Here is a 21,628-nt window from a genome sequence, read left to right on the forward strand (position 1 = left end):
GTTGCTGGGTATTTCCTCTCAGGAAATAGGGACAGTGGCTTTTTCCACAGCTTCTGCTTTGGTCACATGAGGTGGCAGCCCGAGGCATCACGCTCTTGGGAGGATCCTCATTCTATTCTGGGACACCAGAAAAGACAAGGCTGCGGCCACAGAGAGCAGCTGAAAGCACCAACTCACACACTGAACTTTCACTGAACAGTGAAGTTATAGAGAATCACCTGAACATGAATGAAGCAAAAACACAGCCCCTAAAACATGATAAAACTACCAACTCTTCTCCTTGATATCCAACTTTTCAGTTTTTATTAGGAGACAAATAATGGTTGGTCATTAATGCAAATCTCAAGTCATTCACCAAATGACAATTTTTCTTAGAAGAAATTAATGTTCCTTTGTGATGTGACCACACATATTTGTGTTAAAAATGATGATTAAAAGTAGATAAAGGGCCCAGGAATGGAGATAGGCCAAGGAAAACTCAGCTTAAAACTTGCAAACATTGAGCCCATGCCAAGTAATCTGCTTAACCAAGGGAAACCCCAGTAAATAGCCTGCTTCCTGAAAAGTGTACAGCAGTTGTACAGTCAGAAGTTCTCCTTCTGACTTGCAAATTGAAACACTTTTCAACAAAAAACAATGACAAAAAGAGGAGCAGACTTACTGCAAGTAATTTGAGCTTGTTATTCAGCATCACCAAGAGTTCTACATAATGAAACAGTAAGACATTGGCTAGCCCTGACAAATAGTTGCCAATTTCCAGTTTCTAATACTGAAATAAAAGTCCTCATGGTTGGAAGTGATTGGTTATGGATGGAGATGATTAAGAAATAGACAAATAAATTTCCCATCTTCCACTTCCATGCTTCAGAAAAATAAGAAGAACCAAAGCCAGTACATACATGTATCTAACCAGGAACAAGGGAGGTAAAATACATCCCACAAAGGAATCTGCAGCTGAACCAGCAAATGGACTTGGTCCCAGACTGTGTCTTCAGACACTCCCAAGATGAATATATTTTAATCAGATTTATATTTTAATCAGGTAATGAAATATAGCCAAACTGTCAAGAGTTCACACATGCAATACTGTCCCATAACTATTATGGGTAGCACAACATGGCATTTCTTAGTAAAGGACCAACATTGTGCCATGATCTGTTACACCTGAAGAACAGGGGATTTCAGTCTTTGCAGCCCTGCCCACATGGGCAAAAATCAGGTGATCAAAGCCTTTACTGCCACCCTGCCAGGTTTCCACAAATGGCCATGCTTGGCTCTTGCCTGATGAGTCCTAGCAGAGACAGGATCATGTGGTCTAATGTCTGCATCTTTATTTTATATGTAGTACTTCTGAGAAGCATTAAATCTGCGTCTTTATTTTTCTTGTACTGCTAAGAAGCATTAAAAAGTATAACGTAATAGAGACAATATCATCTAGATCAGTATGACAAGAACAATAAATTGCAGAAAAAGCAGTGGAAATCACTTCATCCACAGTGCCTGCTTAACAACAAAAGAGAAGAGGTCACAGGGAAACCACAGTGGAAGAAAACATTTTACTTCTCTTTGTGGCTCTCCATGTTTTTAAAAAATAGAGTACACAATTGCATGGGTGCCACAGAGAGGAACAAATGTTTGAAGTCTAAGAGCAGCTTTTTGCATGAAACCAGCTAGAGATAAAGCCTGAAGTTAAAACACAACATCCCAGGGTTGCTTTCCAAAGCACCATCAATCTTTAGGCATAATAAATTAACCACAGAAGTGAGTTTTGCCCAGTATGTTTTGTCCATTGTTAAAGGGTCCAAATGCTGCAGTTAGCTCCACAACCCCAGTCCCCCTCTGTGGTGTGAAGCCCTGGGCTGATGCTCTGCACCACTTCCATAACTCAGGGAGTGACAGCATGGACCTGCAGGACTCGGAGCAGCACAGCCAGGGAAGGTGTGCTCTCACACACCTGGGAGCAATTCCCAATGTTCACTTCCTCTGCGTGACATTAACCTATGGGCATAGTACCAGGGAGAGCCTAAGGGAAATTTATCTCCATTTCAAAGGAAAAAAAATAAGATTGTATCAGTCATAATCTACATGTTTTCCTGACACATTTCCACATTTGTCATTTTTTCGAAGTTCAACTGACAAACATAATCAAATCTGGCTTCCAATCTAATGTCATTGTCAGGAAAAAAAAAAAAAAGAGAAGCTTTTTTTTTTCAAATAGGAAGGATTATTTCAAGCAGTTTCTCTTTCTCATCAGCACTCTCTTAAACAAGTTGCATTGAGCAATCAAAGATAATCTTCAGAAAGCCACAAATTAGACATGAAATTATATTTTGGGTTTTTTTCTAGAGTGCTTCCTCTTTCCTACTTAAAATAAAACTGAAAGGGAAGTCAGTTTTATTCAACCAAAAACTATTTCCTCAAAATTTTCACTACTTGCTAAATTATTTTTTTAAAAAAAAATTTAAATCCCCATGCATTCAAAAACCACAGATATTCTATTTCACTTTTGTTTTAACCATTCCAAGTGTATATTAAAAATAAATTTTCAACATGAAATAATGCTTAATTCTCATAACCCTTGCAAATCCCCTTCTAGAGTAATAGTATTAATAACCACCTTTCCAAGGGCAGATTACTGCCCATCTTGTATCAGACCATGCCACTTGGTACTTACTTTCTCATGACAAGCACCTGCTCCCTTTTGGTAAAAAAGTAATTAAAATCCTGTAAGAGTTCCCTGCTCTAGGTCAGAATCAATGGCACTGACAAATGATAGCAACAAACCAATGCCAAGGAAGAGGAGACACCAAGATAACTTTTAGCATTATAATGAAGTGCAAGTCAAAATACAGCCACTATTCAGACACAAAAAAAAAAAAATAAATAAATCCACATATTCATGTGTTGCAGCAGTCTTGCCAAAGCTTTGAGATAACGCACAGCAAAACTAAACTGCAGTAGGAACATTCAGAAATTGACTTTGTTGCTAAACATTTGGAGCCAACCTTTACACATCAAAAACTGAGGCAAAACAAGTGACTCCTTTCAAAGTCAGTGACTTCTTCCAATGGCAAAAGAAGCCCACAAAAGTGGTCACAAGAATTGTTCACAGAATTAGAATTATGAATTACAATCTAACCCATCTTTTGTTCAACAGCACTCTTACAGCTTTCTAGGGAAGTGTAGTGCTTCTAATTCAAAGCCTGCAGCATAAGAGGGTTTTTACATTAGGAAAAAACAAAACCACTTGAGCTCACCAATAAACAGCTCTCAAATAGTGAAAAAATAAATTTGGGGCATCATTAGTATTATCATAATATCTCAACAAGGTATATGCAGAAGAGACCTGAGTGTTATATCCTCTAATACCAAGTTTTGCAAAAATGTCCTCAAATTCTGTGGTTTCTATGGGATTTTAGCAGCTTTTTTCTCTTCCCCTCCACATCATTGTGTACAAGTACCTGGGTGAATGATGAAAAGACCCCACGAGAACTTTTTTACTCCCGCTTTCGGTAGTTTCCCACTTGGCCAAAATTAGACACACCATCATGTTTTCACCCTTGCTGCAGGTTCCACTGCGCAGCACTCGGGGAGGGGAGGGGGTTTCCACTCTGCGGCGTCAGAGCTGGCAGGAAGCTGCTCTCTTTGCAAAAAAGGGGAAGCTGCCCTGTCTGTGCAGGGCTCTGAAGCCACAGCCTGCGTTAACCCTGTATGGGCACATCCACCTCGCCCCAGAGTCAGGTGTGACACAGCAAGGAGCTGAACAAGGAGAGAGTGTAAGCATTGGCTGCATCCAAACCTGTGTCTAACACGGCTGCAAGCACATCCTGCCAGTGTTGGAAGGCAAGAAAAACTTGATCTTAGAATGCTTTTAGCATTTAAAGCACATGTAAAGAACACTCACTACTTCAATGGAAAAAAGCCAGTCTTGACGTAGAAGCTACATAAACATTGTGGCCCCCTGGTAACCAGGTTTACTAAAAGCCAAAATTAATGACAACTCTCTGCTCCTGCTGCTTTGGGTTCTGATGGCATCTGCAGCAGAGCCTGGAAGGCCTGCCAGAAGGTTTCCTAACATTTATAGAGAAGCCATGTTCATCCTCAAAACTGTTGGAGAAGCTCTCCTGAATCTGGAACACATGTAGGGTTTCAAAAGAACCACAAACAAACACAAAACCAGAAAAACCCCAACCTTTTCACTTCAGTTTCAGTAGGAAGGGGAGCAGCATTTCTTCAATGATATTATCAACACGTAAAAATCTTGCATCTCATGAAAGTAACAGAAAAATACACCTCCAACTCAAAAATTCATTTTTGATATTTCTTGCTTATTTCCTATCTTTCCTTCTCTTTTGATGATAAAAATCTAATAGATATTTCAAAGCAAAACAAGATTTTGCTTTGCAAACTTTTATTTTTAATTAAAATTAACACTAAGTTCAATTAAGAATACAGGGACCCTATAAGCTATTAAAAAGTTGGTTTAAGCTGAGAGTTTGATCAAGTACTAACTGAAAACAAAATTCATTGATAACACTAAAACACTGGATAATTCAGGCTTGAGGGTACAAGTATATGATGATTAGTCCTTAATTCCTTACGGTCATAAAGCCATAATCATGCTCATAACTGACACCTACCCTACTTGGTGTATTAGTATTTATACATTCAGCCACATACTACGTTTTTGGGCAAATAAGCGTCATTTTTTTAGTCTAATTTTCAAGGGAAGTGAGTTTTGTGTGCTTATTCTGCTTGTCTGTCAGGTTCCCTCTATATTTAACTCCAGCAAGTAATTCAGATTTGTGAAAGGTAGAGGTCTCAGTGCTACAGAAATATCTGCTCAGAGAACAGCTCAGGTTAGTGCCATGGCTGAAGTCAGAGCTCCACCTGTAACAGCCCCACATGGCTGCTGCCAGCCAGGATGCTCACAGTTCTGGTTTCATTTCACATTCAGAAAAAAAAGCAAACAAAAGCCTTGAAATGACAAACTGCTCCCAGATCAGCAGTATTATATCACAACATAAAGTTAAGCTTAGTAATGCAGCAACAGTGAATTTCCTGTAGAAAGAAAAAGAAAAAAGAAAAAAAAAAATGCAGGTCCTGCTTAAAATCTACAAGATGGTTTTCAAGTTGTTCTGTGGTGTATAATCTCTGTTTACAATAACTACAGTGTGTCTTTGAACAGCTCAAACCTGGATTCTCTTCAATCCATTCTACCTTAGGTGTCAACAGAATAGCTGCCAGTTTCTCCATATTCTTTATTTTTATGTCACATTCAAACATATATAGTTAGGGATTTATCCATCATCCTGATGAGATATGACTGTGCTGTCATTTTTCTTTATGCTGTGATAGTATTTTCAAGAAAGAAAAAAAGATCTCATTTTCTTCTTCTATGATCATAACTGCACTAAGGAATAAATTCTCACTTCCAGGTTTTTTGTGAGACAGTTTAATGACTAGTCAATTCAGCAACATAAATATTAGTATTTTTTTAATAACTTCTTAATGACTATTTTAAAAAATTCTGTCGTTATTAAAAAATTGTTGGAGAATTTTAGTTGGGGTGGCTTAACCCTTCAAACTCTTCCCATTGCCTTTCTCTTGGCACCTAGTATTTAAAATTCTGCCTTTTCCCTTTCTTTGTATACCATAATTTGTCCTATTTCTTTCTTATGATACTCCCATCTCTGAAAATGTGTGTCAAATTTTATTCTGATGCTAAAATGCATTTTCAGTGCAAATTAGCAGTGTGTTCTAATAGTAATCCATTGCACCCCTCATTTTAAGGGGAAGGAGGCAAGACACATGACAAAAATCATAGAGTGAAATAGCTGGAATTCCACCCACTGGGAAAGGCTGGATGGCAGAACCACTGTGCAAAGCTGCTGTAAAGAAATGCAAAGTAAGTATTATTTTGCTTTATATGAGTCTTACATAAAAGATTTTTTTTTTAAATTTGAAAGCACCGGTGTAGGATAATTTATAGTTAGAGATTTGTATTGTTCAGAAATCACATTGGGCAGTCTTAGACTTGAATAAAATTTCTTTCAGACATCAGAGAGCAGAAGAATGCCTCTTGGAACTATGCTAAGCCAATCTGTGCACTAGGAAATGCAGGCAAGCACACTGCAATAACAGCTCACTGTAAAATTCCATATTGTTGATATTTGCTGCCAAAACACACTCCCCTGTCCTCTCATCCTTCCTTTCTGTGGCTTCAGACAAATCTCTGATTATGGGACTCATTCTGTGCCCCACAGTCATCCACTTCTCAGATCTCATCTAAACACACACCTGACTTGGTAAAGTCAAACCATTCTTATCCATCTAGTGCCCATTGCAGAACCCTCATCCTCTGCAAGCCTAAATTAAGTGTATTTTACTAACCTCTTCCAAAAGTATCCTACTAGCATATAATCACATCCCTATCTTCTCACCTTCCCATTCTAAACTGTTACGTCACATTTCCTGTAAATAAATGTCAGTTCCATTTCCATAAAGTTATGTCATTTTCTTTTGCCATCACCTCTGCTTTCTTCCTCATTCTTTATCAACTGTTCTACTTATTTCTACATCCTATTTAAAATTTCTATACCTTTACCCAAAACCAAACTCATCTCACCACTAACATGAAGTCTCAGTGACTACAAACTAAATTACCTACACAGGATATTGCTTTCACTATTTGCTGATTTGCCTCTGCTTGGAAGATTTTACACTGCAGGCATATATGGAATGGAGAGAATCTCTCATTTCTTATTATTACTGATTCAGGTCTCCAAACAGAACACATCTACAATTCTTGCTGTATGATTTAAGTGAGCTTCTGAAAAATTTCTAGTATGCATTGGACAATACTATGCAAAAATCAAGTACAAAGAATGGTCAAACAAAAATTTATATTAAAAAAAAAAGTCAACAAGTTTAGTTCCAGAGTGTTAGTTCCCAGCTGTCAGATTTGCATTAGAATACATTGTAAACAGTGTCTAGGGAGCTCTGTAGGAATTTTATGCTCAAAAGAAAACCAAAACAAAACTGCTAAAAAACCCGAATCAACAGAAACCCCCGGAAAACAACAAATTAAGTCATACTACACCACAACAGGATTTTTTTAGTAATTTTAGCAGCAATGATATAAGAAACCAGCCAGTTAGGAATGCCCAGAACCTGCTTCTTTTCCTTCCCAACATCAGCACACTGCTCTGAGCTACCCTGCCAATCCCCGTAACCCCAAAGGCAGAGGGAGCAGCGCCGCTCCCGCCGGGCTCAGTGACGGGATGGAAGTCCCCGCTCGGTGCCCGGCACATGACACCACGTAACGGAGGCTGAGGCTCAGAATTTCCTCGGGGCAGCCCCTGCCGTGCGCTTTCGCTTTCTGCGGCTATAACGGTGCCGGGAGCCCGCCCTGCCCGCACACCGAGCCCGAGCGGCGCCGAGCCCGCCTGCCCTCACACCGGCTGCGGCACCGAGCGGGGACCGGCTCGGCTGGGAGCGAACATGGTCCTGCAGAGCCAGGTGGGTGTGCACAGAGCAGGGTCCTGCAGAGCCAGGTGAGTGTGCACAGAGCAGGGTCCTGCAGAGCCAGGTGGGTGTGCACAGAGCAGGGTCCTGCAGAGCCAGGTGAGTGTGCACAGAGCATGGTCCTGCAGAGCCAGGTGGGTGTGCACAGAGCACGGTCCTGCAGAGCCAGGTGAGTGTGCACAGAGCATGGTCCTGCAGAGCCAGGTGGGTGTGCACAGAGCATGGTCCTGCAGAGCCAGGTGAGTGTGCACAGAGCATGGTCCTGCAGAGCCAGGTGAGTGTGCACAGAACATGGTCCTGCAGAGCCAGGTGAGTGTGCACAGAACATGGTCCTGCAGAGCCAGGTGAGTGTGCACAGAGCATGGTCCTGCAGAGCCAGGTGGGTGTGCACAGAGCAGGGTCCTGCAGAACCAGGTGAGTGTGCACAGAACATGGTCCTGCAGAACCAGGTGAGTGTGCACAGAACATGGTCCTGCAGAGCCAGGTGAGTGTGCACAGCCTCATGGGCTCCCCTGCCCGCTCCACACCCTGCTGGAATTGTTTCCTGCAGCCCGGTACAGCTGCAGTGACAGGAAGGCTGAGCGGGTATGGCAGAGCTCATACCGCAGCACTGCCGTGCGGGACACATTGAATGTCATGCTGCAAGTTTAAAATTGTGATGCTGGCTATAAATTCACTGCCATTCTGGGCATTAGGTCATGATTAGATCACTTGTAACCAATTGATAACACCCAGGAGGAAGATTACGTGGTGGTAGCTTTATGCAGTGGAGGTGTGGAGACATGGAAAAAGAGGTTAATGTTTCATGTTACTGTGCTACGTGAAGTTTTTTCTTTTTTGGAGGGGAGTAAGAGAAGAGGCAGAAACATAGATTTAAATTAATATTACCCAGGTGAGATGGTTTTAGTATTGCCTAGGGAAGTTTAAAATTATGCAGGACACTGCATAATAAATACAGAATCAAAGTTTACTTGCAGGGATGTTTGAATTTATCTTTTGGAGTCAAACCATCCCAAACTCAAGTGATGCTCTCCAGAACATCAGTAATCAAGTTTCACATTTGCAGCAAAGACAGGTACTTTTTCCCAAAGATGTCTCTCACTCCCTCCTTTTGCAAGTTAAGCAGCAATGCTGAAATTTCAAGACTAACAGGATGTCTGCATTGCCAACTGGACCTTCTGTTACCTTAGGCAACAGAATAAAAAATATTTTCTCCAAGATAAAAAAAATAGGTTTTATTTTCAAAAAATTGCAAAGGGATGTTTTCATTTTAACTTCTGCTACATCAAAAATACTCTCATAGTACTTTACAGGGAAGTAAAGGTTTCTGCTGCAACAAATAAGATCCAGTTCTGGGCTAAGTTTCTCTGGTGCATTTAAGCTTTAAGTGGATTGGTAGGGACCTGATGCACATAAGACTTGAAATCCCTTGAGAAACGATTTTCAAATTAACTAATAAGATATTGCACTGCGTATAGCTTATTAGAAAGAAACACTGAGCAGCAACAGCACACAGCTTCTGTGCCTGGGATTTAAAAGCTGGATTTAGCTGTCATGTCCATAATTCTTAGAGCATTGGTTATGTAAAGGAGTAGGTGAGAGGAGGGTTTAGTTTCATATTAAGGAAAGTAAAAAGGCTCTACAGAATGTAATTGCAGGATTAGTAAAAAGCATAAGGCAGCTTTGCTCCACTACTTACATATCAAGGCAATTTAGGGAAATCCTCATATAGAAAACTTTAATAATTGAAAATGAGATTGAGAAACAACTTTGTTTTACATTAAAGGATAAAACATATGTTTTCATATTTTAAAAAATCATATGTATAGAGAAGAACTTGGTAACTTTTCACAGGAAACTTTAAAGGTTAATTTCCCAATGAGACAAAATAATATTCAAGAACTTTTGTCCAACACTGATAGCTACTTTGGTAATATCTCTGCAGCTTTCCAGATATGCAAGAGATCTACATGTCACAGGATTTCTATGCATGAGAACATTTTGACAGTAATTGCCATTCATCTTGAGGGGGAAAGGTAAAGCGACAAAGCAAGTAAATGCCTCAAAAATAACTTTTTAGAAAGAGCATCACAGTATGGGGCCAACACTTAAGAACAGAGAACCTATAAAGGCAGGAGATGAGGGGAGTAGTTGAACCTAGCTGGGCAGAGAAAGAGGAATCATAAGAATTAAGGGTGGAAACTTGTCAGTTTTGGTAATATGTACAACCCTGATCACAGAAAATTAAGTTATCATAAAAACAATTTTTAGCACAGCTGCTGTTCCAAAACTAGAAGGACACTAAAATTTGAGATTGTGCCCCAGAATGCATCAGTGAAGTCTACCAAGGTAGCGCTATACATAGGGTGTAAGGAAGTGCTAAGGGAGGAAATCCCAGGAAAAAAGTAATCACTGACTTTAGCCTGATGCAAACGTCACATACTGGGGGAAATATGATGCTATTTTATGTGACTGCAAAAAGGAGCAGTTAAAAATAAAAGTAAAAAACATTACAAAGAACTGGAGTGAAAGTGCTTTGCTTGGACTACATATAGAGACATTGGCTACTGCTTTCTAATTTGTGATACCAGTTTCAGAGCATTCCCATTGAAACAGAACAAGGTACTGGTTTTTAACCCAGATAACACATTAGAGGAACAGAAAATATAAGAAATGCCTGAATGGTTCGCTTGAAAGTGAAGGTGATTAAAACAGCCATTTAATGCTTTAATTGGTAAGGATCTCTAGTTTCAACCTTTAGGTGCAATTGTCATGGACTTGGGTTGCCCTTTGTCACAGAGCCACCCTTGCAGCAGCCCTTGCACAACTCCTGTCCTGTCCTAAGGAGACACAGACATCAGCCTGGCTGTCACATCCCATTAGGGGCAGAGCTGATAAAACCTGCTGGGATTCCAAGGTGACATCGTTTCTTTCATTACCTTTGTCACAATATTGATTAGATTAGGTCTGCAGCCCATCTTTGGCCTGCTACTGACCCACCACATCTCCTGGGAAATTCTGCAGAGTGGGGAAACAAAATGGAAAATGACTGGAACAATAGAGATGTTTGAGATGGTAATAGCTCATGGGACTCCCCCAGATGTGACAAGTGCTGATTTTTACTAACTATGCATCCTAATACATTAATCCCAAACTTGACAACTACGTATTACATCATCTCCTTCACAGTAGTCAGCCTTCAGGAGCTTAATGGCATAAAAATAACCCACCAAATATTTTCATTTCTTTCACTGGAGTAAATAACAACATGGTCAAAGTGCTGCCTGGCTAATTTTCCCTATCAAAATTTTAAAGAGTAAATGAAGAATAGGTTGGCTTGCTGTCTGTGCAGCAAACCTTGTATCAATTGTGTCCCATGCCATGTTTAGTTCAGATGTTTCGCTCACGCAGGACAGCTGAAGATCCAGCTCAGAGAGCAGCACAGCTGAGCCATATGGCACCCAAGTAATTGTAGCAGTTAATAGCTAAAGACCCCTACACCTGCTCTGATGTTTTCAACAGGCTTTACTTACTGGCATTAAATGCTTCTAATACAACACACGCTCTGTGTTGGTATAGGCTTTGTATGTGACAGATTTGATAGTTTCAAAGGAAAAAAGGACTAGTCTCAACTGCCAAATATATTTTTAGATTGAGACAGAATAAAAGTTGGAGATTTTTTTTTTTTAACCTTTTCTCAATGCTAGGTCAGTTTTTCCTCTTTCACATGTGGGCTGCTTTACAAATACCATCAGTAGGCACAGCTGAGCCACAAGGAGCCTAGCAATAGGTTCAGTAAATGTCACTCATTTTTACACTTTTACCTACACCTTTACCTCCCACATGTAACACCCACTCCCTCTGACAGCACCAAACCTATGCTTTGAATTTGCCTTTCTTCTGCATGTTCCCTCCTTCTCCTTATCTTCACACAGCTTTGGGAAACAGGACTGCTCAGCAATTAGTATCCCATAAGAAAAATAAACATTCCTATTGGCAGTGGGGAAGCTGGAGGACATCTGTCTCACGCAGTAACACCCCTGGCAGAAAATCACACGCTTGGTAACCTGGGAACCTCAGGGTCTCACAACACAAGGGCTTCCAAATTTGATTGTTGTATGCTTTGGAGGATAAAGCAAAACTAAGCAGAACAAGAACAGTGGATTTCATTCCACTTTAGCATGCCAGGACACTGCATCTGGATGCTTGTTTTATTTCCATGGGAGTAGAAAAAATATATCAAGAGGGAAAAAAAAGACATCTAAGAATTTCTTCTATATAAAATGTTATCTCTTAAACATACATATGGAAATACATATTCTAGGTTGCTGCTATGATCCTTTTAACAACTTCTGAGATTCCTTTAAGTCCTAGAAACCCTCTCACCCTGCTCTTAAACTAATCATTCTTTTTTTCACTCATCAAAAAAAAGGAGCAGAGTTTCTCTTAATATATTTCCAGGTACTTTTATAATAGAAATTTTTTGTATATTACTGAAAGATTTGACAAGCAATTAAAATTGCATTGAAAAAGACTTCAAAAATTAAGAACATGCAGAGAAAGAGTAATACTTGATTATGGATTTATTTTAAATAAACTTGCTTTAAATACACTCCAGGATATTTAAATTGAATTAGATTAATCTATCTATACCCATAAATATTACTCCAAGCCCCAATAAATTCACACAATATATCTTCATCCTCTGCAAAAATCTAACCTGTAGGTTATTACTGTGCAGACTTCAATTAAAATGTAATAACAACTTTTACATCTAAAAACTATGGTTTGCACCTTGGGGATGTAAAAAAAGCAATATTCTGAGGATTGTCCAGGAATAGTCAATCAATGTTTTTATGCTTTAAGGGCTGAAAATTGTGGGAGGAGGTTTCAGCCAGAACTAGAAGGTTTTTTCTTTGGAAGGGTACAGTTCATTGCCCAAATAAAAATGTTCAGAAAATCCCTTCCTGCATTATTAAACAATATATTCTAATTATGTTACACTTATGCCCTTGCTTAAACCATTAACCAAGTGGTAGAACAGCTGTACTCTTCACACATTCCAAAATAATGAAACCCTGAGCACAAACCAAAAGGAAAAAGTAGTCCTTCCTCAAGATCATAATATATAACTATAAAGAAAAATAAATTAAATAGATATTTTTGTTGCAAACACATTTTGTTTACAAAACCCTACAACTATTTATTTTTGCCCACAATATATATGACAGAAATCTAAGAGGATATTTGCATTGAAACCTTTCATTCATATTAACATGGGAAGAACCTTTCCTTCCTCAAAGTAATACACAGTACAGGTGTGTGAGGAAAACAACTTTTCAGAAGTTTTAAATAGCTTCAGCGTCAAACAGACCTTGCCCCACTTCTGTGTTCCTACTTCTTCACCCCTCTTTTCTGCATTCCCTCCTTACATGCACTGCTTTCCCTGCTGCCCCAGCAGGTCCATGGTCCCTGCCCTGATCCCTTCCCCATGCTAACCCAATCTGTGGCCCAGCTGCCTTTGCCAGCAGTAATTACATTCCTCTCCTGCCCTGTCAATTGCTGGCCTCTTCACTGCCACTGCTGGCTTTGATTACCAGGAAGAGGGTTTCATTTCCATTCCCCACCTCCCTTCACTCCCCATCACCTTCTGCTCCAACCAGGAGATGCACTGCAGTCCTGCACACAAGGCTAAGCCCATCTCCAGCTCTGCCTCCTGGTACTTTGCAACCCAGAAAGAAACTTTAGCTGAATGCTGAGAGCTCTTGCTCTGATCACAGGCTGACAGAAATGGACTTGACACCACAGGTTTTGTTTGATGGTTTCTACTGTGCCTTCCCACCAGAGGAACAGAAAGCCAGGACACCCCAAAGCTGGCTCTCAGCTGTGTGAGTGTGATAGTGTGCAAACTTCAGAGGGAAGAGGGTGAAGATGCAAAATTTTTGTCAGTCATTTGGACTGTGCACAGCTGGCTTGTGTCAGGGTGCTTTCCTCTCCCTGGTGACTGTTTTATCCAGAGTCTAAGGTATAAATGTATCTCCTACCCACATTGTCCCTCACCTGCAGAGAAAGAGCTCCCAAGCCAAGTTTGAAAAGTATTTCAGGGCATGTCAGAAGAAGTGTACAGGAACTCACTTCTTTGAAACTGCTGACATTATGGAGGATGAAAGAAGCTTCAAATCTCCAGGGCTCCAGCCCTCCAGCCTTACAGGCACTGAGAAAAAATAAATCCCTTAAAAAGAAAAGAAACAGAACGAGGGAAACTGCCTATCGATGTATTTAGAAGTTAATATATTTAAATCCCTTGAGGAAGGAAATAGTTTGGGAAACTGACAGTGAAAAATAGAAGACTGAAAATAAGTCTGATTTTTCTATGTTTTAATTTTATTTTTTTAATAAGAAACAGGTTTTGAAATAAATATAATCCACAAAAGCAATACGATTTATTCACCAAAAGTCAAGAAATTAGGAAAACACCATCTAGAAATAGTCTGGCCAAAATTTAATTTTTTTTCAGGGACTGTACATGTTTATCATCAGCAATAGGCATCCCATTACTGCTTTTGCCACCAACCAGTAACAGAAATGCATATTGCTTTTTTTTATTATTCAATAATAGCCTTCCTTACAAGACAGAATAACTGAATCCTAAAACTGATACTGTAAATCTTAGTAATCCAGGCAACCCTTTTAGCCACACTGGATGTTTGAAAGAAAACTAGAATAGCTCTACCACACTGAGGGCAGCTTTATTTCACCTGCTGGTGTCTGCAAACACAGAGCTGCACAGCATCTATCACTGGCTTTGATAAACACTGGAAATGAGAAGAATAATGCTGCACCAGCTGGAGTAGATGGGCAAGCCAAGCCAGCAGAGCTGCAGGAAGCACACCAAGCTGCGCTGCGACCAGACCCAAGTCACCTCTGCAGGGTGCCCATGTCTATGGGCAGGGACTGGGGACAAATTAAAGCAATTTCCAGGTTTCTCTGCCTTGTGCCACGGGGCATCCATGCATATTTTAGGACTAAAACGAGACAACAGTACTGAATGCTTTCAAATTATAACCAGAATCTAGTTTAGAACCAGAATCTGTTTTAGATACATTGTTTTATATTATCTTCTGACCTTGCTTTTGCCACAGGAAAAAAGAGCTCTGAAAACCATGTTTGCATACTTAAATGAGAAAAGGAACTGCTATGCCCCTTGTATTTTTTATTTCTGAAGGTCTTAAGGGAGGAATGAGAATACGCAGTAAATAAATAGCTTAACAGACTGTAAACAACTAAAACTTCACCTCTTGCAAAACTATAGTCCCTGTGATTAATGTTTCAGTAATTATATTAAAGTGCAATAACTTTCCCTGTAGACTGGTGATACCCAGGAGAAAAGAATCTGTGCCTTGAATGACACCATGAAATTTGATTTGTGTATTCTAAAGAAAGAAATAACAACCTGTTAATTTAGATAGATTTCTTAACAAAAGCAGCATCCTTTTGTTTTGATCAAAAATTAAACAATAAAAATGAAGAAGTCAGGCTGTCTAACTGCATGAAAGAAAGGGAGAAACTGCATAAAATAGTCCTCTCTTGTAATTAATAAAAAAAATTGACAGGCATTACATCTGCTCTGCACCTTCCAGTATCATGACTCGGAACTGTACTGTAAAAGCTCTACAGATTGCTAACAGCTCCTTTCTTTAAGGGTTGTTTGTGCTAATAAAAGCTTATGAACTGAGTAAAGAAGAATTTAGGGCATCAGTCACCACTGGATTAAGATAACATCTCAGAAACTTTGGGGGTTGTGGAGTTTGTCCTTACTCTCTGGTGCTTTCTCACCACTCACACCAATAATCAGGTATGTGCTGGCTGACATTAATTTTTAGGGCACAGACTCCAGCAGACCGGCTGAAGGAGAGAGGAAAATCCATAAATTAAGGTTACCTGCAGCATGCCCACACACACAGGTGCAATCAGCACCAAAGCAGAGCTCCAGGCAGAGCTCCTGGCAGGGTGAGCCTGGCTCTCCCCAAATGCTGCACTCTGTTCCCATGGCAGCAAGCTCCAATTTCACCACAGGTTTAGCAGCTCTGTTCTGCACCACAGTCGCTGAATAATGCCATGACCCTTGACTCCTTAACCTCAGCAGTGACAAAACACAAGGCTCTGGGCTTACAGCCCCAAATTTTAAATTGGTTTTAGGATGGTCCTTCCTGTGGGGCAAGGGTGTGACTTGCAGAGATGTTTTGTATGAATAAACAAAGATCAATTTTACCTCTCTTAGCCTTTTTTGAAATTTAGTAGCAATAGAAAAGTAAACAGGTAACTTCTCTAGCACAGCCTTAAATAATTCAAAGGATCACACTCTTTGCCTACCTGAAAAATTCAGAGCAGGCCCTGTAACAGTAAAGTTTTCAATCAATTCGAAAATCATAAGAATACAGAAGATAGATGACACTAAAACTTAATTTATTTTCCATTTGGCAGAATTTAATAGAGCCTGAATGCTCCTCTCAGAAAACTGAAACAGGAGCACAAGTTTTAAATAAACTTCTTCTGGGCACATCTGCAGGGAACAGTTCATGATCAAGCAGCCCTTGAAATTTCTCATGCCATTTGCTGTTACTGCAATGCACAAGTTTTAATCATTGCAAGGAGCTTCAGCTGTGCCTAGGAGTTATGTTTTTCCTAGTGATCCTAACTGGAAAAATCCTGAAAAAAGCAGGTCATGGCACCAGGGGGGCTCAGACAATCCCTGTGCTTCCAGAGGGGTGAAGCCAAGCAATGCTGCAGAGTGGAAGTCAAATGTTCAGATGGCACTTGGCTAGGAAGAAACTAGAGAAAGGTGTGGGGCAGCCAGGCTGTGCTTGCAGCCCACAATTCACACAGCGCATGGCCCAGGACAGCTGATCCACCTCTGCCTTCCCCAGGCAACACCAAGAGCTCAGGGACTGCAGCCAGGGCCCCTCTCTGCCTGGCCTTGGCACAGCAGGGCACTCCTGGAGCACAGGGACACAGCAATCCCTTGGGACAGATCTGCTGGCACAGACAACCCAGAGTGGCCTCTTTCAAGTGCAAGGGAATACTGGCTACATTCCAAAGCTGTACTGGTACCAAGCAATGAGAGGAGGAATCTTATACTTCAGAACATTGATTTTTTCATTTTACAAAGGGCAGAGAGTAGCAGGTAGGACTGAGGTTGCAGAGCCATCTGGGCAGGTCTGGGCTGTGGGGCTGGGCAGGGAGGCTGAGCTGCCCAGGCCACCCTGGGGCTGGGTCACAGAGCCCTCAGAGGGCACAGCCCAGCAGGGCACAGCCCAGCAGGCAGCAGCACCCTGCTCTGCCCTGAGAGGATGGCGAGGAGAGAAAGCCTGCTATTTAACGTAAAACCAAGCCTGGAGAGCAGCAGCACTCTCTGCCCCTCTGCTGCTGCCCAGGAGCCTGCAGCAGGCACTGCCCCCCAGCAGCTGGAAGAGCAGGCACAGGCACAGCCACAAACCCTTGAGTTCATTCCCTGCTGGCACCAGGAGCAGCTGCTGTCTGCTGGTGTGCCAGTGGCTCAGTCACAGCAAGCTGGCACTGCTTGGCACAGTTCACAGCCACTTGCTGCAGTCATGGCCCTTGGATGCATGAGCAGCTCAACTCACTGCTGCAGCACTGCTGCTCCCCTCAGCCCTGGGTTCTGACCCAATTATTGCCAGTTTTCAGTTAAGTTACTTAAGGCATGAAAAAACCCCCAACAACCAAGTGGAAGGGGAGCAGAGGGAAACCTAGTTGGTTTTGTCCATAAACTTAGAGCTACATCTCTAACTCCAATCAAAAATTTTTTTACATGATTGTCAGGAAAGCTACTGCCAGCATTTGATGCCCTGGTTATGAGCACTCACAATATCTGTTTAAATTAGCAAGCAATCGCACCCACAGCAGTTAACATCCCATGGACAGTATTCCAGTTGTACATTCCCTTCTCTGTCATCTTTATCACACAGAGCTTGTTTTGACAATATAGCTCATTTTTATTCAGGAATTCTATGTACTGTTTGCTCAGATTTTCAGATTCAGTCACTCTATCCTCAAGCTCTGTGTGACATCAACATAAAAGAACAAACACAACTCAACAATCAAAACTGTTTTCTCTTTCTTAGAAGGAGAAGTCATGCTGCATGGTTCCACCAAGGAGATTAACAGAAAAGTGTTCACTATCAGTTATGCATTAATAGAAAATTACAACTTTTGAAGTGGAATGGATCTAAAGACCAAAAGAAATCTGAATTTGGCTATTCAGTCTGAAGTTTGGGAATAACTGTTTTCAAATAAGAATGAGAACTGAAACTACCTCATGACAAAGGCACTATTAAAACCTAAACCAATGCTCAGTGACATTGTATCTATAAAACAATCATTTCTTAATCAACTCCCACATTCTTTTTCAATTCACCTTCCTACTTACAATGCATCTTTCCCCACACTTTTAACAAGAAAAGTCACTTACATTTACCTGTGTGATCATAGCAGGGGTGCTACCAACACATTTTTTCCTCAGACCAAAGTATTGAGACAATCCACAGAACAGCAACTGGATACTTGCTCTGTGCCTCTCCCAGAAATCATGCATGATGGCTTTCCCCACTGCTTCATTCTCATCTATTCCCTCATTGACAGTAACTATTCCTTTCACATTACAAACAGCATAGATACAGACACAGCAAAAAAACCTAATTGAATAATGACAAAGAATGCTTCCCTATTTCTGAAAATATGCAAAATGAAATTACATAATTCCTGATGTGGTGCATATTTATGATACAGAATTAGTTTTAAAATGAGCTAATAAATAAGCTAAGAAAACATTCCCAAACCAAGCAGGTACCATGCTAGGTTTATGAGGTTTTCACCAAACCTGAGGTAATTTTCACAAGGTAAGGATGATTTCAGCAACTTAGGTGGTAACATAGTTTGGACCAAAAGAAAGGACAGCAGCTGTTTCAGTTGAGCTCTGCATTTGAGTTTCCAGGGTTTGTTATAAGCCCTATAAACTCAAGACAAAACTCAGCTGGTGTGAACTGAAACAAGATGTTTGAGTGAGAAAACTGCCAGTAACTGCCAGTGGAAACCACTGAGCCTGAGAATCAAAACCAGGGTTTGGGCCTGCACTGCACAGATGTCTGGCCAGCCTGATGCAAATGTTATATTTTCTTGCACATAACTCAAAGCCCAGCTATATTTTTCACCAAAACAAATGTTTTAGGGTGCAGGGAAATAAATAAATTTTAAATGGCATCTCCTAATGAGCAAAGATCATGGAGCCAGCAAGAGCAGGGAAATTACTTTTGCATATTTAGTTTTCAAGAGCTGGAGGAGAGAATGAGAGAAATGGAACTGTGGTCACAGTGGGGAAGTTTTTGAGAAACACAAGCAGTGTGGCTCAGGCGGCTTGGGGGAGTGCTGGAAGATTTCAGAAGGTGCACAGATTCCTTTCCCATTAATGAAGGGGCCCTGACTCCAGCTCTGCTGAGCTGGCTCTGAGTGCAAGGCTATTCAGCTCCCTGCTTTGATTGAAAGCATGAGCCTGTTGCTTATGAGCTCTCAGAAGCTTTCCTTTTAATGGGAAGTGGGGGGAAGGGGCAAGAAGATGGCTGGAGGAGGGGAAGGAAAAGATGGGCAGCAAAAAACACTGGTGGCTGAACATGGGACTTCAAGGGATTTGCAGGACAGGCTTTGGGCAAGGGTTAAAAGCTCAAAAGGTGAGTGATGCCTTTCCTGGGCTGATTTTCCTCTCATTATTCACCAACATGTTAAGAAGTTAAATGCATATTCAATCCACTCTTACCCTCTTATTTTCTCATAATCTTACAAAATTATTTATTCTGCTAGCATGGGACTAAAAATAATTAATTTATTGTTTGCAATTATTTTTTCTGGTAGATATCAGCTGTATTTTAATAATGCTAAAAAAAAACCCTTAATAAACCTAATCCTGACATCTTCCCTGCTGCAACAGGGAACATGCAGCCTGCTGTTCCAAATTGCAGACAGTCACGAGCTCTCATCAGACTTTGTGTGGGCTTGAAATGTTCTTTTAGTCCCTTGCAGCTGAAAACTGAGCACAAATTATCACTGAAAGGATATGAAAAATTCTGCTGGGACATTTGCCATAGCTGCACAGGAATGCTCCTCAAAGCAATCAGAAAAGGGAGCAGATTACTTAGCTCAGGTTTGAGGACTGTATTGACAGCTGTTTCTAAAAAACTTTACTTTTTCATCTGGAGAAAAAGGCAAAAACTCCCTGATCAAACTTTATTTTGCTAGTTTTTATCTGTTGCCCATGAAGTGATATCAGCCACTTCTAGTCTGTAAGTCTTTGCTTATCTTCTAAACTGAGCAGAGAGCTTGGCAGGAAACTGAATGAGCAACTTCAAGATAAATCTAAGTATTTCCTATGTGCATCAACCTGGGATGCAACTTCAGTGCTGTAACACTTGGAGTGCTGTGCTGGATTCAGTTCTTGAGCCCCTAGGTGTGTACACTATTAGTAGTCACTTTTACAGAGATAGCATATCCACAGTTTTTTAAAAAAAATTAGCAAAATCTTTAAAATTTTGCTCTTGGTGAGGTAATTTTTATCTGCATTGAAAACACAAAATGTATGCAGAATCAGACTTTCAACCAAGTATATCAATATAATATAGAGGAAGAAAAAAAAAAAAGGAAAAACAGTAATAATAAAAAGATAAGATTATTTTGTTCAGTAATGAAAATAGGGACTTGTGATCACAAGCAGCACCAAAGGGAAAAGAGGGATTAAGTAACACTAAACATCAACCTTTACTTGGGGTCACTCAGATGAGTTCTGCTGCCTCTAACCAGTTTTGTGCTAATACTAAGATCTTGCAGCATTGGACATGATAACCTATGGCACCCCTTCCCTAGGATTATAAATTTATTATCTTTTTTTTTTGAAAGAAAACAGTGGAATATCCCAATATCACTAACCAAACAATATTTCCTCACTCTTTAAAGCACACACATGCATACACCACAAGAACAATGCTAACTTCTGAATTGATGCTCTTTGATGTGTGAACATACGAGACAATTGGAGACATTCCAATTATCTCCAGTTCAAAGTTAGGCCAAAATTAGAAGCAGTTATGAATAATGGATTAGGTTTTAGTAGAAATGGCAATGCTGCACAGAATAAAGATGAGAGTTTAGCTTAGCTGTGAATATGTGAACCAGGTGAGCCACACTGCTTCCTTAAACAGACACCTTGGAATTGCACATCCTCAGAAGTTCAATTAACAAAACACATGTCAAAGCAGGGGTTTGTGACAGATTATAAACTGTTTTCAGATGCAATTCTGATGTTTTCAGGATAAAATTAGAAGCTAAAGTTCCTTAAGAAATTGGGTTTTTTTTGGGGGGTTTTATAAGAAATAACCATGCCAAAATCTTGTCATTTACCATAGCACCCCAGGAGTCACTACCCAGGCAAAACACACATCTTGAAAGTGTCATCAGCCAACATGGAGATAAGCACAGCTCAGATCAAAGGGTGCCTAAGCAGGCTATTTCCATTCATTGGGAAATTTTCCTGACAATCTAGCATTTTAATTAAAGAATAATAATCTTGCAAGTAGTAATGCTTCTGTAGCTGGATAAGTTGTTTTTGCTTGGACGTCTCTGCTACATTGGAGAAAAAGATATGGGGTGAGCATTCCATCGTTGCATTATATTCCTGTAATTCTACTTTATTTTGTGGATTCTGTGAATATTGGAGCTCAGCTGATCATCATGATAGTGCAGATTGTAGGAATGGGGAGATATATGCGGCTACTTCTTTGGCTTTGCACTCTTATCAGAGACCTGTTTTCCTTGACTTACTTTGCTGTCTCCAGAGCTGTGTCTAAGTGTGGGCAGTGTCAAGTGAGGCAGTGGTTGGCACTCAGGCTCAGTGCCTTGTTATTCACAGTTTTGACAAGGGTAGCAGACAGCAGGCCAGAGATGATCTTTTATGGTTTGTGCCCTGCTTTCTGTATGGTTATTTACAGATGGCCTCGTTGAAATCCTGTGTTAATCCTGCCTTCCTTCACCAACCTCAGTT

General features: G+C 40.5%; 1 protein-coding gene across 2 annotated transcripts in view; it reads left to right on the forward strand.

Annotated features, from left to right (window-relative positions):
• RASGEF1A (RasGEF domain family member 1A) overlaps positions 1-21,628 on the forward strand; it is a 147,250-nt gene that overhangs the window by 89,364 nt on the left and 36,258 nt on the right. Inside the window, exon 2 of one of the 2 annotated variants that reach the window (XM_058810145.1) lies at positions 5,794-5,908. The exons of the other annotated variant lie outside the window; for it this stretch is intronic. Coding sequence (XP_058666128.1) covers positions 5,867-5,908 — 42 coding nt within the window. The 5' untranslated portion in view covers positions 5,794-5,866. The remainder of the gene's footprint in view (positions 1-5,793; positions 5,909-21,628) is intronic. 2 annotated transcript variants of the gene reach the window in all.

This window comes from Ammospiza caudacuta, chromosome 9, assembly GCF_027887145.1.
Source record: "Ammospiza caudacuta isolate bAmmCau1 chromosome 9, bAmmCau1.pri, whole genome shotgun sequence".
Lineage (NCBI taxonomy): Eukaryota > Metazoa > Chordata > Aves > Passeriformes > Passerellidae > Ammospiza > Ammospiza caudacuta.